The following is a 15,705-nucleotide window of genomic DNA, read 5'->3' on the forward strand; positions in this document are numbered from 1 at the left end:
CAGAGGGGCCGTTTTAAGATGCCTACATTCCCTACGCAATGAGAGCATTTATGCAATCGCAATCTCTCATCATTGAAAAGATTTGCTATTTATTTGCTATTTGTTCGCCAGTTCCTTGCGGTTTATGTTCACCAAGCCGATGAATATCTAATTTTTAATGAATCAGCCTTCAGTTGGAATTACACGTTGCTGACTTTTTGGCTGCAGCATTCCACGCTGTTCACAACTTCTTATATCATGTGCGGATATCCGCCTGATGGCACAGTGTGCCCGATCTTATTTGTTATACCGGCTTTGGTTGTTTTTTATTGTAAGCTAATTACAGAAGCCATACGGGTGTACAATCCTTTCGACCACCGAGTAGGTTAGGCGTGTCCAATGCACTCGGCTGCTGTTTTTTCTCACACCGCTATGGAACTCGGCTTTTTGTTACGTTTTTGCGCTAGCACACACGCTCTCGCTGTTGTCATTTTTTATTCAGGTCATTTTACAATACGCCCCTCTGAGGAATTTCCTGCTGCGATTCATTTTTCCGATAGCCCAGCTTATCAGTTTAACCAGATGCGGGCTATCTGTTGATTCTTAATTGACTTCTAATCATTGTGGGTAACACTTGCAGTCACGTTTCCCTTTTAATTAGCTTAGTTTATCTTTCCGGTAGCCTTTTTCATCATCAGCTATGCCTCCCAAGAAACGCACCTTGGGTACAAATTCTCGTCGCTCAAAGCGGTTACGTCCTTCTGAGCTCCCTGAAGTGGCTCCGACAACGCCCTCCGTGGCTTCGTCTGCAACTCCTCAAGCCAATAACGACTCTGGGCTTATGCAAGTGAGTGTCGAGGCTCTGGCAACTACAATTTCTGTGGCCGTCACTGAAGCCGTGAATGCTGCCCTAGCGAATCGCCGTTCCAGCACCAATGACGAGTTAACCCCAGTTCCTTCCACGTCAATTGTGCACCCAAATGATCAGGCGGTGGACGACGAGGTAACGGCGTTCACGGGAGTACCAGGTACGCTTGAATCTTGCACCTTGTCTGGGACCGAAGATGGGCCTCGCCAATTATTTACCAGCATCGCCATTTCCCTGGGATCACACGTGAGTGCTAAGATCAAAGCCAAGATTTGGCAAAACGAATATGTAGCCTTTGGAGCGCTGTTAGGCGTTGGGCCCCCGACTGAAAAGTTCGCACTATCACTCTCGCCGGGGAATACTATTTCCTCACAGAACCGTCTCCATCTAGAGCCCGTGCAGTCCTCTAAAAAGGTGCAGACCATTACCCAGTGGATAACTGCCTTCAATACTTTTGTAGCAATTTATGTAGAAAGGGTGCCCCAGGATGCTCCGAAATTAATGAAGTATTGTGAAGTAGTGCGCGATATTACCTTTAAGTCGGGTGAGTGGTTTTCTACGACGAGCAATTTCGTTTTATGATGCAGTCCGCCCCTGAACAACACCCATGGGATCAAATTCACTGGGAACTATGGCTCAGGGCGATGGTGAATTACCGCGGGAAAATACCCGCTAACCAAACCCATGACAATCGACCCCGTTCTCGTTCACGCACCTTTCCCAAGGGTACTTGTTGGACATTTCATGCCGGGAAAACCTGTAGTGGCTGCAATTACGAGCATATCTGCTACAAATGCGGGGCAAAACACCCCGCAAGTTACTGTTCCGCGTCCGGGAACCACACTCGCCACGGTCCCCCTAAATCAGGAATATCCGGCGTCCTCAATTCTGCTCAGCACACCAGTCACGCCCGTAAAGGTGGATCGGCTTGAATTTTTGCTCCAGGATTGTGTCTAATTTGGCTAGATATTTGGTCCATGGCTTTCGTTATGGTTTTCGCATACAATTTATTGGCAACCGCGCCCCGTTCGAGTCTCCTAATCTGAAAAGCGCCCTACAAAACCCGGATTTGGTCCTGTCTAAATTGCAAAAGGAAATAATTGATGCTGGCAGGATTGTTGGACCTTTAACCAACGCTCCCTTTCCTGATTTTCGCACCTCGCCCATTGGCATAGTTCCCAAAAAGACACCAAACGAGGTTCGCTTAATTCAACACTTATCCTATCCCTCGGGTTTTTCGGTTAATGATAACATTCCCGACGACTGTTCTATTGTTCATTACGCCACCATAAATCAGGCAGTGAAAATTGTTCAGCGTTTGGGGGTTGGCTGCTTCATGGCAAAAACCGACATAAAATCGGCCTTTCGTATCATCCCTATACATCCTCAAGACTATATATGCATTACGGAGTCAAGATAAGATGCTACTAAATGTCCCTCGCATGACTTGCAAGACATTTGGAGACCGTTCGTTTGCTGCGTCTGCCCCCAAGCTTTGGAATGAGCTACCGCTGGCCCTCAGACAATGTCAAAGTTTAGTGACTTTTAAAAATGGTCTGAAAACATTTCTCTTTAAATTAGCGTATGGACTTGATTAATTTTATGGACATAATGATCAATTGAGAATTTATATATATTTTTTATTAGATTGGTGCAAGATTTTTATTAATATTATTATTATTATTATTATTATTATTATTATTATTATTATTTCACTTCCACTTATTTATTTTACTTTTTTATATTAATTGATTTCGGCTTATTATCTATAGGACATTTTTATCTATACTATTGTAAAGCGCTTTAGGATATTTATTTAAATTTAGCGCTATATAAATTTTTGTAATTATTATTATTATTATTATTATTATTATTATTATTATTATTATTCCTTGCTTGGGATAAAATGGGCGGACAAATATTATTTCGATCGCTGTCTCCCGATAGGTTGTTCATCTTCGTGCGCCATTTTTTAAAACCTTTAGCACTGCTTTGGAGTGGCTATCGTTGCATAAATTAAGAGCATCAGCCGTGTTACACATTCTAGATGATTTTTTATTCGTGGCCCCTTCTGCAGAGAAATGCGAAGCCGATTTGGCGAATTTTCTCCTCCTGTGCGATTATCTCGGAGTGCCGATTGCTCATGAAAAGACAGTGCAGCCGAGGACGACACTTGAATTCGCGGGTATTACTCTTGACTCTATTTCTCAAGAGTCTAGATTACCGCCTGATAAGCTTCAAAAATGTCGCACGTTGCTTCATCAATTTCACAAACGTCGAAAAGTTACCCTTCGGGAGTTTCAGTCCCTTATCGGTCTTTTAAATTTTGCGTGTTCTGTCGTAGTTCCAGGCCGCGCTTTCCTTCGTCGCCTTATTGACCTTACCAAAGGTATCAAAAAGGCATATCATCATATCCGTTTAAATAAGGACGCTAGGCATGACATCAAGCTGTGGCTTACTTTTTTAGACAATTTTAATGGTAGGGCCTTTTTCTTATCCGGTCGCTGGGAAACATCAGCCACGCTGCAACTATTCACCGATGCAGCGGGCTCAAAAGATTATGGCGCGGTTTTTGGTTCTCATTGGCTTTATGGCGCGTGGCCTGGATCGTGGCGTTCACTTAATATCTCTTGTCTCGAACTCTTCCCCATTACCCTTTCCGTGCATGTGTGGGGGGATCTTATGGCAAATCAGCGTGTTGTCTTTTTTACCGACAACGCCGCCTTAGTTGATATTATTAACAAGCAATCTTCCAAGCATAAACTTATCATGGCACTCTTGCGCCCTTTGATTCTTTGTTGCCTAAGGCACAATATTTTGTTTAAAGCACGTCATGTGCCTGGTCTTCAAAACAGTCGTGCCGATTTTATCTCACGTTTTCAGATAGACTCGTTCAAGGCAATCACACCGGATGCAGACCCATTTCCCACTCCGGTCCCGACGAACCTTCTACCGGAGAGTTGGTCGCTAATTTGAGGGATCTTCTCAGTTCGGCATTAAAACCGGGCTCTCGCAAACTTTATCAACGGGCTTGGGCTGTTTTCCAAGATCTCGCTCACCGTTTTTATAAAACCTCAAGCCCCCAACTTCCTTTGAGTCCAAACATGCTGGCTCTGTTTATCTCTTCTCTATCGGCCCGCCAATTGGCGCCGTCAACTATAGCATCGTACACCTCCGCACTCAGTTACGTACACAAGCTTAAAAGTTTTTCCGACCCCACGAAATCTTTTCTTATTCAAAAGCTATTGACCGCGGTGAGCCGCCGTCGCAAGAGTGATATTCGTCTGCCAATCACCCCCCCCCCCCCCCGATTTCGCACGAACTTGTAAGGTCTCTTCGATTCACCAACTCTTCGGCTTTTCAACGAACTCTCTACAGAGCTATGTTCCTTTTAGCCTTTTATGGGTTTTTCCGCATCGGCGAACTAGCAGTCAATAGTGCTAAGTCAGTTTCCACCGTTCTTCAATTTAGCGCGTTGCGATTTTTAATTTCCGACGGCAAAGCTCATTTCCTCAAGCTGGTAATTTCCGAATACAAACACAACGTCAACAACCGCCCTTTTGAGATATTAATATCACGAGAAGACTGCCCCGCGCAGTTTTGTCCCGTGCAGGCCATTTTAGATTATCTCGTACTGAGGGGAAATCGCACCGGTCCGCTTTTCTGTCATTTAAATTTGGCACCGATTAACGGCGGCCGATCAATTCAATACTGAGTTGCAACGTTGCTTGTCATTCTGTGGCCTTGATACCCGTCGGTACATAGGTCACAGTTTTCGAATCGGAGCTGCATCGCATGCGGCTGAAAAAGGATTCTCTGATTCACAAATTCGCACTCTTGGCCGCTGGAAGTCCGATGCCTTTAAGGTTTACATCCGCCCAGAGCGTTTGCTTGCAAATTAAGTTCGTAGTTAGTAGCTCTATTGTTTAATCTATCATTTATACGCCTTATTTAGTTCGCGCATGGGCTGCTACGTGCCCTGTAAAATTACCCCGGTGCTTAATATAATTATCACATCCTTCTTAACAGTCAATCATCGTTAGCTTTTCATTGGCGCCTTGGTAGTTCAGGCATGGGCTGCTACCAGCGAGTCAGTACATTTGATTGTTCTCTTCCGCAGTGACCTTTCAGTCGTACATCTGTTTTCTCTGCCATTATCATTTTTCCCTCCTGGTTGGCAATGTTATGGTTCAGTCATGGGCTGCTATATAAGTGCCATTTAATTGTAATTTCTCTTTTCGCCTATAATTTTTTTTTAAATTTTAGAGTGCGAGTTCGCTTATACACTCTCGCTTGCGGCTGTAGTTCAGACATGGGCTGCTCCGGCCGTGAGCACATTAGCTATTCGCGTTGACAAGTATCGCCGTGCTCTTTGCGTGGTCTTGGTGGGGCTGCCACATTTCTGTGGCCTTGGCGTTTTTTCTCGCCCCACCTTTGCTGAACATGGCTTTAATTTACTGCGGTTTTTATTGATTTCGTTGATGATATAATAAATAGCCACGTTGGTGGCCGAATAACGCCAACATGTTTGTAGTTGTCTTTTTTGAGGTTTCCATGTCTCAGCAAACTTAGTGCGACCACTTGCAAAGTGCACGACTTGCTCTAATTAGCAATATTTTATATCAAGGCCAGGGAAAAGTGTCGACATAAAAAACATTTCGAAAATAAGACAATCAAATTTTAAGGAAATGTCAAAACAAATTTGATTGTCTTATTTTCGAAATGTTTTTTTGTCAAAGACCTAAAACCAACGCTAAACAAACAATCTGATTCCATCCATGCTAAATTATTCGTTTAGATCAGGTTATAAAAGCTTATTGTTAGTAATTTATGTCCCCCATTTTTTACAAATATTTTTATCACTTGTGTTACATACTTTACCGCCTTTTAGTGATTATGGTGTTTTAAAACTATTTTAATTGTGATACACATTTACCTCGCACTTGAAATGGTCGAAAGATCATTACTTTTTATCAAACTTAATTATCTCTGAAAAATGCATGGTTACCTCCAGTTTTCTTTTTGGATAGCAAGAGCACTTGCTAGGTTCTACTTTCTCCGCATAGTTTTAAATCGCACAAAAATATCCCTTTATTAAAAGGCCCCGCCGATAGGAAATCCAAGTATCTCGAGATGCGCAGAACGTGTGCGCAATAGCAATGGTAGGTACCGTCCTTAACTAAAGTATTTTCTTGAACTTAATTCTGCTTCGTTGTGTAAAAGGGGACGTAAGCTAATTTGCGAAGCGAAAGGTGCAACCTACCGATAGAAAGCTTAAGTTTGTGAAACTCAAGAAATTACATTTAATGAAATTTAAGCTTCACGATGACATTTTCTTTACCACGTTTGTCTCTACAACAAGGACAACCATCATATTCAGCAAACACATTCGTTATCAACGGACATTTTATCGCATTAAGGAGTTTAAACAATCACATCCAGCCCAACTAGTCTGATATCATTGCACGAAACACTCCACCACATTCAAGTCCGACCTTTTCTTGTCAAAACGTCTTATGCTCTGCGAAAGTATATGGAAGTAAATAATGATATTGATTACAGAGTTGTCGTTTAAATTGAGTTAGTTTACATCTCCCCCTATAATCCCGGGAAAAAAGCAATTGAAACTTTTCTTCATTTTCGAACTTTTGGACCACAACGAGAAGATCGAAGGCAAAAAAAATGCCCCGTTCACTCACCCTACCCCAAAAAATATTTCTTGATCAGGAAGAATCCGATCTCATTCAAATGAATTCTCCTCTGCACTTCCCTAACTTTACACCGACGTTTTGATCTATTGAAAATAGATTTCCTCTCGCAAGGAAAGTCATTGTGTAATCAATAGATCAAAAGTACGTCATATGGGGATCTCGACTATAGTCCACTTCGGAAAATACCATAATACTCTTTGTTTGTCCCCCCAGATTTTTCATAAGCATTGTTTCCAGTTTCTCTTAGGACTTACAACAGTCCCAAGCTAGAGAAAACAAAAACAATGCTTATGCAAAATTTGGGGGGGGGGGGGGGGACAAACAAAGAGTATTATGGTATTTTCAGAAGTGGCCTATTACCCTAACGGCCATATTTCTGTTCCGGGCGGCGACAGGCAGGGGGAAGAGAAGTAACCACCAGACGTTAGTGATAAATGTGTATTCCAGCACGAAAACCCATGCAAGTTTACGGATGTGCTTTAAATTAGACGTAAAGGCTTTAATAAAATAATAATAATCATCATCATCATCATCATCACTTTATTTATGTCTCAAGGTATTTTAGCCGAGCGCGAGTGCTCTACTAATTGGGGAGACTACAAATTAACTGAAATCAGTACAAATAAAATGAAGTGTTGGTTTTGTGGGGAGGAGAAAACCGGACTTTGAGATCAAGCAACCCTCTTATTTCCTAGTTTTTAACCTTCTGGAAGTTTCCCTACGAAATTGCCCAACGAGATCACTCAAATCCAGAAGATTGCCCAGGTTATTTTTTTACAGTCATTAAACGTTCAATGCAGACTAATTACGAGATCAGGTAACTTTCATTTCCTAGTTTTTTAGATGCCAGAAATTTGCCCAAGAAATCGCCCATTTAACGTTTATTTTACCTTGCCCCTCTGTCTGTGGCACCCCTCTGTGGAAATAGGGACATTAGGGACCTTAAGATCTACGACGGCGACGTCGACAAAAACGTCACCTCAAAATAGAACTTCGCTCTAGTAAAAGTCTTTCGTGATTATTCCATCTCGTTCACATCGTACAATGTGGGCGAAGTATCCTAAAAATAAAATGGTACGAGCGGTTTCAGACTGAAAATAGAGAATGAAAGATTCTCTGTTGCAGGCTCACGTTGTCGTCAAAACCTCAAATTTAGTGATTTCACGTCGTCGTCACGCAGAGAACCGCAAAAATATGAGCTAAAATCCGTGCTGCACATGCAGCACGATTATTTAATGCTCCTTTAACCAATGATATCATTGTTTTGTGGCGTTTTCGTCGACGTCGTCTTCGTAGACCTTAAGCTCCCTTTTCAGATCGATCGACAAGGACAACCTCGAATACGAATTTTCCGTATTGAGCATGCGCACTTCGAAAAATGTCGGCTTCTAAACCTTATGCGCATGCTCAATACGGAAGACTCGTACTCGTCCACCGATATAAAGTTCCCTATTTCTTTGATTCTGGAACCTTTTTCTAACAATTTCTTGAGTCTTAAAACCTTCTATGTATATTAATTAGGATATCAGTAAATGCCTACTTTCCTAGTTTTTTAGCTTCTAGAAACTTGCTCAAGAAGTCGGCCATTTTTTTACTTTGCGTTGGCCCCCTTAAATGCGACCGGGAAAACCGTGAACATCTAAAATATGTCAGGAATGTTATTTCTGTCCAATCACCCGTTCGACCGCATCCGCCCAGAGTGTTTAGTTACTGTTATTTGCACCACAATCGCTGTGTCGCCTTCAGATTTACCAGGCAATGGATTTAGTTTGAGCCAATTCTGGTCGTTTAAGCTCTGAAACTACTTATAAAGAAACAGAACAGTGCGGCATTTGTTCTTCCTTTCACCGATCACTGGCACTCCGAAGCAATTGTTGCTTTCGACAAGTGGCGCCGTCGCGAATACCTTACATTATCTGCTACAGTACTAACAACGTTTATTCAGTTTGCGGTTTGGGCGTGTGAAGTCCTCAAACATGATTGGCTTATGAACAATATAAGCATTCCTAATGTATTTTAGGTGTTCACGGTTTTCCCGGTCACAATGTAAAAAATCTCATAAAATTTACATTCTAGACACTCGAAAAACTTGCCATTTCTTTCTCCTTCAACTTAAAACGCCTACTGATTAGAACACCAGAACTTTAAATTTTTGTTTTTCTGCAAAAAAAAAAAAAAAAAAAAAAAACAAGAAGAAGAAGAAGAAGAAGGAACCATTGACATTTGGTGTTCTTTCTACGAATGAAAAATGGCTCTTTCTCGAAACTCTGTCTTTTCCTTAAATGAAAATTCGCATGAGGGCCTTAAGATGAATAACTGTCACCAGTAAAACAAGTCTAAAAACACACTTTAAAACAACATTTGCATATCTTTTGTCTTCCTTCACTGCTTATGAAGTTTGAATGCTTTGAATGCTTCTCAATAACTGGTATATTTTTAAGTAACGAAAATGACATGTTGACGCATCAGATTCCAAGAAGTAGTTTTCTCAACTTTCGGACGACGTTTCTGGAAAAAAAAGGAAGAAAGAAAAACAAAGAAATAGCGGGTTAAATGGTGATTAGCAATAATTTCGTTCTGAGTGAGTCCAAAACAAATTTTGACCACTGTGATAAAGAATATCGTTGTCAATAAGAGTACAGACAACGTTGAACCACTTTCGATTTGTTTTTTACCACAATATTCAACGCCAAAGAAAGTTTCTATTTCAGAGCGTGACCAAAATCATGACTCAAAGACAGAGCAAGCGTTGTCTATAACTTTTTCACAATATGATTGGTATATTTCCGAATATGGGCGTTCCTGATTGGCTATTACATTGCGTGACAAAATGGCGCGAGCATGACGCGTATAGAGTTGTCTAGACTCTCATCGACAACGCGGGCAAATTAGCCGATCAGGTTGCGAGATTACAAGCAATTGTGGTAAAAATATTTCTTTTCAGTAAGTAAAATTATATTCGAACAGCACTTACCATTCTTTTCGAGTTCTTGTGGCCCAAATTCAAACGAGACATCATCGCCAATTAGAACAAACGGCGCCCAGAATTTAATGGCGGAATGCCTCTCCGTCTCCCGAAGAGATTTCATAGCATGGTGAAGAGCTAAACTTGCCCTTTTGTTATCTGCCAAGTGTCGGTAGAAGCATTTCATGAACAGCATGGTCGCCTCATCATCAATTGCCCAGAGTGACACCAGAACAGACCGGGCACCAGCATACAGGAAAGCTCTGGCTATTCCAACCACACCCTCAGATTTTACCTCTCCCCGGCCACTATGACAGCAACTCAGTACAACCAGCTTTGCCTGAAGACGAACTGCTTGAACATCGCTCATTGTTAACATGTAATCTTCCTCTTTGGGGATCTGTGATGTGCGGTCGGGATTTGGAGTCAAAACGATTTCTCCAAAATACTCATCTCCATGAGCAGCAATGTGGATTAAAGCAACGGAATTTAGTTTTTTCAGCACCTCGGCTTTCGTTGCGTTTTTGCCAGTGAGAGGCGCGGTCTGCAGAAGTTCTCCAATCATCTCCACCTCTTTCCTTGCGCACGGCAACTGTTTAAACATGGGTTCACCGGTGCCCCAAGTGATTTCCTTCAAGCACGGATCGCCCACAAGCAGTGCTTCACTCTTACTGTTGAAGTCGTCAAGTGCACTAGAGATCACTTTTAAGGCGGTCAGCGAGGGGAAAGTACGGATCCTGACAAAGTCACTCAACGCAGAATAAGGAGCCAAGCAAAATGGTCCATCAGGAACAAAGATCAAATCATCACCCTGGAGCAAGTCTGCAACGGGACTGATTAAGAAATCATACAAAGACTGCAAGGGGTTGTCGGACACGCTCAAAGACTGAAAGGATTCCTCAACAGCTTCTCCACTACAAGAGAAGTCGCTGCGATGTCTTTGCACCGAGCGATTCTCGCATTGGACAACAGCCCCTGCGCCAATCTGTTCCAAAGTAGTCTTTATCAGTGAGTCAGCACTTCCATTTTCGATTTCCTTTTCCCTATAGTTTATTCCGCTTCCTCTTCTCAGAAGCCAAAAACTGATATTGTTCCCTGCAAGTGCTATGAAAACTGTTTGTAAAGGCAAATATTTTATTACAGCGGAGGTAGTTTCCTTTGTCGCGACTGCCCGGGAAGGTTCTTCATCAACGCCAAATTTCGTCTTCAAAATGTCTGTCAAAGCTTGTGCTCGTCCTTGTTCAGCAGCAAACAAAGCCTCATCAACCTCTCCATTCTTTAAAAGTGCTCTCCACAGAGCTGTGTACGCAGACTGTTTTGTGTCACGAAAACTTATTTTCCATGCATCTTCTGATTGAAGAACACGCCTTGTTTCATCAAAATGTTTTATGCTTAGACGATAAAAATTAAGGGCTTTCCACAACGAGCCTAAATTTTCATGAACAAGACCAAGGTCATAGCAACCCTTTCCCTGTCCTACTGGATCCTCCGTTTCCATGCAAACAGTAAGCTGTTGTTCGTAAAGGAGAAGAGCATTTTCAGGCTCACCCATTTGGTGATAAGCTTTGCCGAGATTACCATAGCCCTTGCCCTCCCCGGCCCTATCTCCCACTTCTTTTGCAATGCTGAGATGTTGTTCGTGATACTCTATGGCTCGCTTGAAATTGCCCAGACTGCGATAAGCGTTGCCGAGATTACCATTGGCCTTGCCCTCCCCGGCCCTATCCCCTACTTCTTTTGCAATGCTGAGATGTTGTTCGCAATACTCTATAGCTCGCTCGAAATTGCCCAGACTGAGATAAGCGTTGCCGAGGTTACCATTGGCACTTCCCTCCCCGGCCCTATCCCCTACTTCTTTTGCAATGCTAAGATGTTGTTCATAATACTTTATGGCTGGCTTAAAATTACCCAGACTGTGATAAACGTTGCCGAAATTACCATTGGCCCCTCCCTCCTTGGCCCTATCTCCTACTTCTTTTGTAATGCTAAGATGTTGTTCATAATACTCTATGGCTCTCTTAAAATTGCCCAGACTGTAATAAGCGTTGCCGAGATTACCATTGGCGTTGCCCTCCCCGGCCCTATCTCCTACTTCTTTTGCAATGCTAAGATGTTGTTCACAATACTCTATGGCTCTCTTAAAATTGCCCAGACTGTAATAAGCGTTGCCGAGATTACCATTGGCCCTTCCCTGCCCGGCCCTATCCTCTACTTCTTTTGCAATCCTAAGATCTTGTTCGTAATACTCCATGGCTCGCTTAAAATTGCCCAGACTGAGATAAGCGTTGCCGAGATTACCATTGGCGCCTCCCTCCCCGGCCTTATCTCCTACTTCCTTTGCAATGCGAAGATGTTGTTCGTGATACTCTATGGCTCGCTTAAAATTGCCCAGACTGCGATAAGCTTTGCCGAGATTACAATTGGCATTGCCTTCCTGGTGTCGATCCCCTACTTTTTTTGCAATAATTAGTTGTTGCTTGAGGTGCTTTCTGGCCTTTTTAAAATTGCCCAGACTGTGATAAGCGTTGCCGAGATTGCCACAGGCTTTTCCCACTCCAGCACTGAAACCTGTTCCTTTAAAAAGCCTTAATGCTTCTGTGTAATCCCTCTTAGCTTGTTCAAAATAAGCGAAGCCATAATAATAAATGCCCAGATTAAAATATGCAATACCCTCCCCTTTTTTGTTTCCCTCTTTTCGTGCAACGCTAAGCTCTTGTATATGCTGCTCGAAAACGTTCATCTTTTTGTCCGCCATTCTTGATTACAAGAACTCTTGAGAACAAGGAAGGTCGTCTTTGAAAGAGAGGGCACTCCTTGAAAAATACAAAAGAAAGCATGAGAAATTCAATGCACTGACCACAAATGCCGCGGGTACGTAGTTAAACCAACACTAAACAGAGCGGCTGTCATTATGAGTCTAACGAAGACAATTTTCTGCTGTTGACGTCAAACTCTTTATTTCTTTTGTTGAGCCCTTTGTCTGATTTTAATTAATTTTTAAAGGTAGAATTGACCGCACAATTAAATAGACGTATTTAAATGGCATAAATTTGTCCCATATCATGATCAGACTTAACTCAGCCAAAGTAATACTGTTGTCTTTTGTCATCATATTTCCCTGATCAAATCAAATTGCTCGCCTGATACCACTGTTGAAAGTTGGTGGTCAATCACGTTTGTAACATACAGACTGCTCTAAATGTCCCCTGGATTTTAAAAGTTGGTCTAGAAAGTAATTATCTATAACCGTGTTGTAACTAACTTAAATAAATTACAGCACATTTACATTACACCACATCATCACAGTATACATCACACTAAGTTTGTTTTCACTACATTGCATATTACTACCTCTTTACTACTGACCAACATATACAAGAAATCATCTTGCCCTTGATGGCAGTGAATATGCCATTTATATTCTAAGGCCTTTGTTACGGTGGATAGAAAAAAATCTGCTTCATAAACTTGAATACTAAGGTGCTGTCCATTACGTCGGCGAAATTTGTTTGGTTTAACGTCCATTGATATATGCACCCGCGCTCCGGAAGGATCCATTCTCGTTCCCTTATTTTTCTTATCCTATGTTCATGACTTCAGTGATGTATTCAAAATACCAGACCTGATTTTAACTGCTGATATGACGATGCTAGTCTCTTACGTCTAATTATTTGGTTACCTAGTTCAAGGCAAAGAAACTTACACTAAACTTGCGGAAGACTAATTCTTTATTCTATTCAAGCCTCGAGAGAAAAAGACGTCATCTTTCAATGCAAATCTGCTAAAATTATTAAAGAATTGAACAGATCGTAGAACGATCTTTCTTAGGAAACTCTGTATTTTTCAATTGCCTTACAAAATCTCTGAATCTATAGCATTTAATTTCAGGTACAGTTATTTTTCATGTGGAATGCCAAAGCCATACCACGTCTTAAAACCGGTCTGGTGTCTTTTTTTTGTTGGTAGTCACAAATGTGCATACCCCACGGATATTGAATTACTCTCCGATCGGGTGAATTTACATTTATTCCCTCCAGTAAGTCCAAACTTCCTTACCCCGTGGAGAACTCATATTCTTTCCCAACCTTCACAATTATCTGCGAGCGCGTTAGACCACTCGGCCATCGTAACACACTTCCGTTAACCTTGATGAAAGCAAAGATTTAGTGTGGAATCTTTCCGCCCGCCATGATTGATTCAGTATTAAACTATTCGATAAAGTGGACAGATGCTTTTTCTTTGAGAATGGAAACGTTTAAAGGTAAGGATAATACTCTACGTTATTTCTAGATCTTGCCTCGTACTTGTGTGTTCCACTGTGAACACTATTTTGCGTACAACGAATACTTCATTAGAAGTATTTTGCATTGAATGAATACTCCAATATTTCTTGGGAACCAGTATGTTCGCCGTTTTGACGTAGAAAGAAAATAAGAAAATAGATTTCAACGGCCAAACAAGATAAAAAATGAAATCAAGTTTAAAAAACCGCCGTCACGGGGACTTGCAGCGGTCCCCCATCCAAGTACTAACCTCATTCGGAGGAGCTTAACTTTAGCTGACACGTGGACTAGCATCAACGATTGTGATCTTTGTGTTATATTGTCGAACTTTATAACACTTGAAAGAAAAAAAAAAAGGCAACTGAAACAAAAACCCGGTGTCTTGCCGTAATTTTGACACAGGTGCATCCTTTGTTTCGTGAGTTGTCAGTATTAAAAACACGCAAGGTAACTTGATCACAGGCGCGCGCTAAAATCTATGTCACTTTCGATTTTGCGATTTTACTCGAACGACCAAAAGTACGATAGAAAAATTTAACTCTGATTGAACGTAACAAAAATCTCCCAAAATGTTTTTCGCTGATGGCAAATTGTTTTATTCTTGATCGACACTTCCTAGAAGTTCCTTCTGCTCTTCTCAAAAACTACATATTAGTATTTATATACTTTTGCGTCAACATTTGTTTTGCATAAAGCAGGCTAGCAAAATCTGTACCTTGCTTAGTTCGCATTTTTGAGCGTTAAAATTAAATTTTTGGTCGTATGTTCCTGATCATAAGTCGCATATTTTGACATCCCCCATCCACATACTATCCCCGCTGGAAAGGATTAACTTTAGAAACATTGGTCTTGGAAAGCTATCAGCAGCTCAGAGTGCACGTTTAAGCTTGTGGTGAGAAAGAAGTTGTAAATGATCAACTCGTCAGCCTTGAAGCCAGCTCGAGTGTAGAATCATGACGAACTTTTGTAGTTTATGAGAACTATTTACTAGTTGTAGCTTTTGTTTAGTTAGAGAGAGTTTTAGCGATTCCAACCCGGACTGGACTACTGGATTTAAGCTTTTTTTTTTTTAACGAGATTTCAAGTTATTGTGGAACGTTTGGTACCAAGTTACTCTAATACTGAAATCAAGATTATGGAATTGTAAAATTAGAGCCTTGGACTGGACTATAGAACACGCACTTACGGAATTTTTAGATTTTTGAGCATTGAGATAAATAGAGTACAGATGTTGTCTTCTTGCCTTCGCCACGGCAGATTTAAACAGTTTGCAAGGAACTAAACCAGGATTACGGAACCGGACTTCGAATGCAGGGCCCGGTTGTTTGAAAGCCGATTACCTTAATCCAGGATTAGCGTAAACATTTGTTTTACGTTTTCAACTTTTTGGTGACAGTTTCCTTTGCTTATTTTTGTTTTTCAAGATTGACTTTTTCAAATGTAAAGTTTTACAGAATATCAGCCTTGAACAGCATTTGGAAGTAGAGAATAAAACTCGTTTTAAAACTTGGCTTTTGAACAACTTGCCCAGGATGATAAGTTGTTGAACTGTGATTTGTCATATGTTTTTCGGATGATTTAAGGCTGATCTTGTAATTTTTGGATGAATGGAGTTAAGGAAGCAGGTAAAATTGCAGGATTTGAATAAAGTCTCCTTCCAAAAAATAAATAAATAAATAAACAAAAAATCCGGTATCCTGATAACCTGCTAATAGGGCTTTGTTGTTTGCATTTGCTAATTTAGTAACATTAATAACGAGTTTTTACAACAAACAACTTCAAGTTATATTACAGATTTATCTTTCTGGTAATCTCTCGCCATTTTCCGAAGTTTACCTGTACTTGAAGTTGACTGTAACTGGACAATTTGTGTTAACTGTTTGCGCATTCCCCCCATGT

General features: G+C 41.2%; 2 protein-coding genes across 9 annotated transcripts in view; both read right to left on the reverse strand.

Annotated features, from left to right (window-relative positions):
• LOC137973057 (tetratricopeptide repeat protein 28-like) overlaps nt 1-15,705 on the reverse strand; it is a 178,050-nt gene that overhangs the window by 141,919 nt on the left and 20,426 nt on the right. The window contains exon 10 of one of the 8 annotated variants that reach the window (XR_011117160.1): nt 12,349-15,705. This exon is cut by the window's right edge and continues 505 nt beyond it. The exons of the other annotated variants lie outside the window; for them this stretch is intronic. The gene's annotated coding sequence lies outside the window, so the exon portion shown is untranslated. Of the gene's footprint in view, nt 1-12,348 lie in introns of those variants that run through there. 8 annotated transcript variants of the gene reach the window in all.
• Nucleotides 8,687-12,278, reverse strand: LOC137972601 (tetratricopeptide repeat protein 28-like). Its single transcript, XM_068819343.1, has 3 exons — nt 11,222-12,278; nt 9,533-11,134; nt 8,687-8,718 (listed from the first exon to the last, which is right to left on the reverse strand). Exons 1-3 carry the CDS (start codon nt 12,276-12,278, stop codon nt 8,687-8,689), a joined length of 2,691 nt encoding a protein of 896 aa, XP_068675444.1.

Source organism: Montipora foliosa, chromosome 10 (genome assembly GCF_036669935.1).
Source record: "Montipora foliosa isolate CH-2021 chromosome 10, ASM3666993v2, whole genome shotgun sequence".
Lineage (NCBI taxonomy): Eukaryota > Metazoa > Cnidaria > Anthozoa > Scleractinia > Acroporidae > Montipora > Montipora foliosa.

Excerpts from the sequence above, each read along its gene's own strand:
- LOC137972601 (XM_068819343.1), bottom strand. The coding sequence starts at position 12,278 with ATGGCGGACAAAAAGATGAACGTTTTCGAGCAGCATATACAAGAGCTT. Across the intron at positions 11,135-11,221 it reads CGGGGAGGGCAAGGCCAATG|TGGGAGATAGGGCCGGGGAG; the intron begins GTAATCTCGGCA and ends TTGCAAAAGAAG. Across the intron at positions 8,719-9,532 it reads ACAAGAACTCGAAAAGAATG|AAAAACAAAAATTTAAAGTT; the intron begins GTAAGTGCTGTT and ends TTTTTTTTGCAG.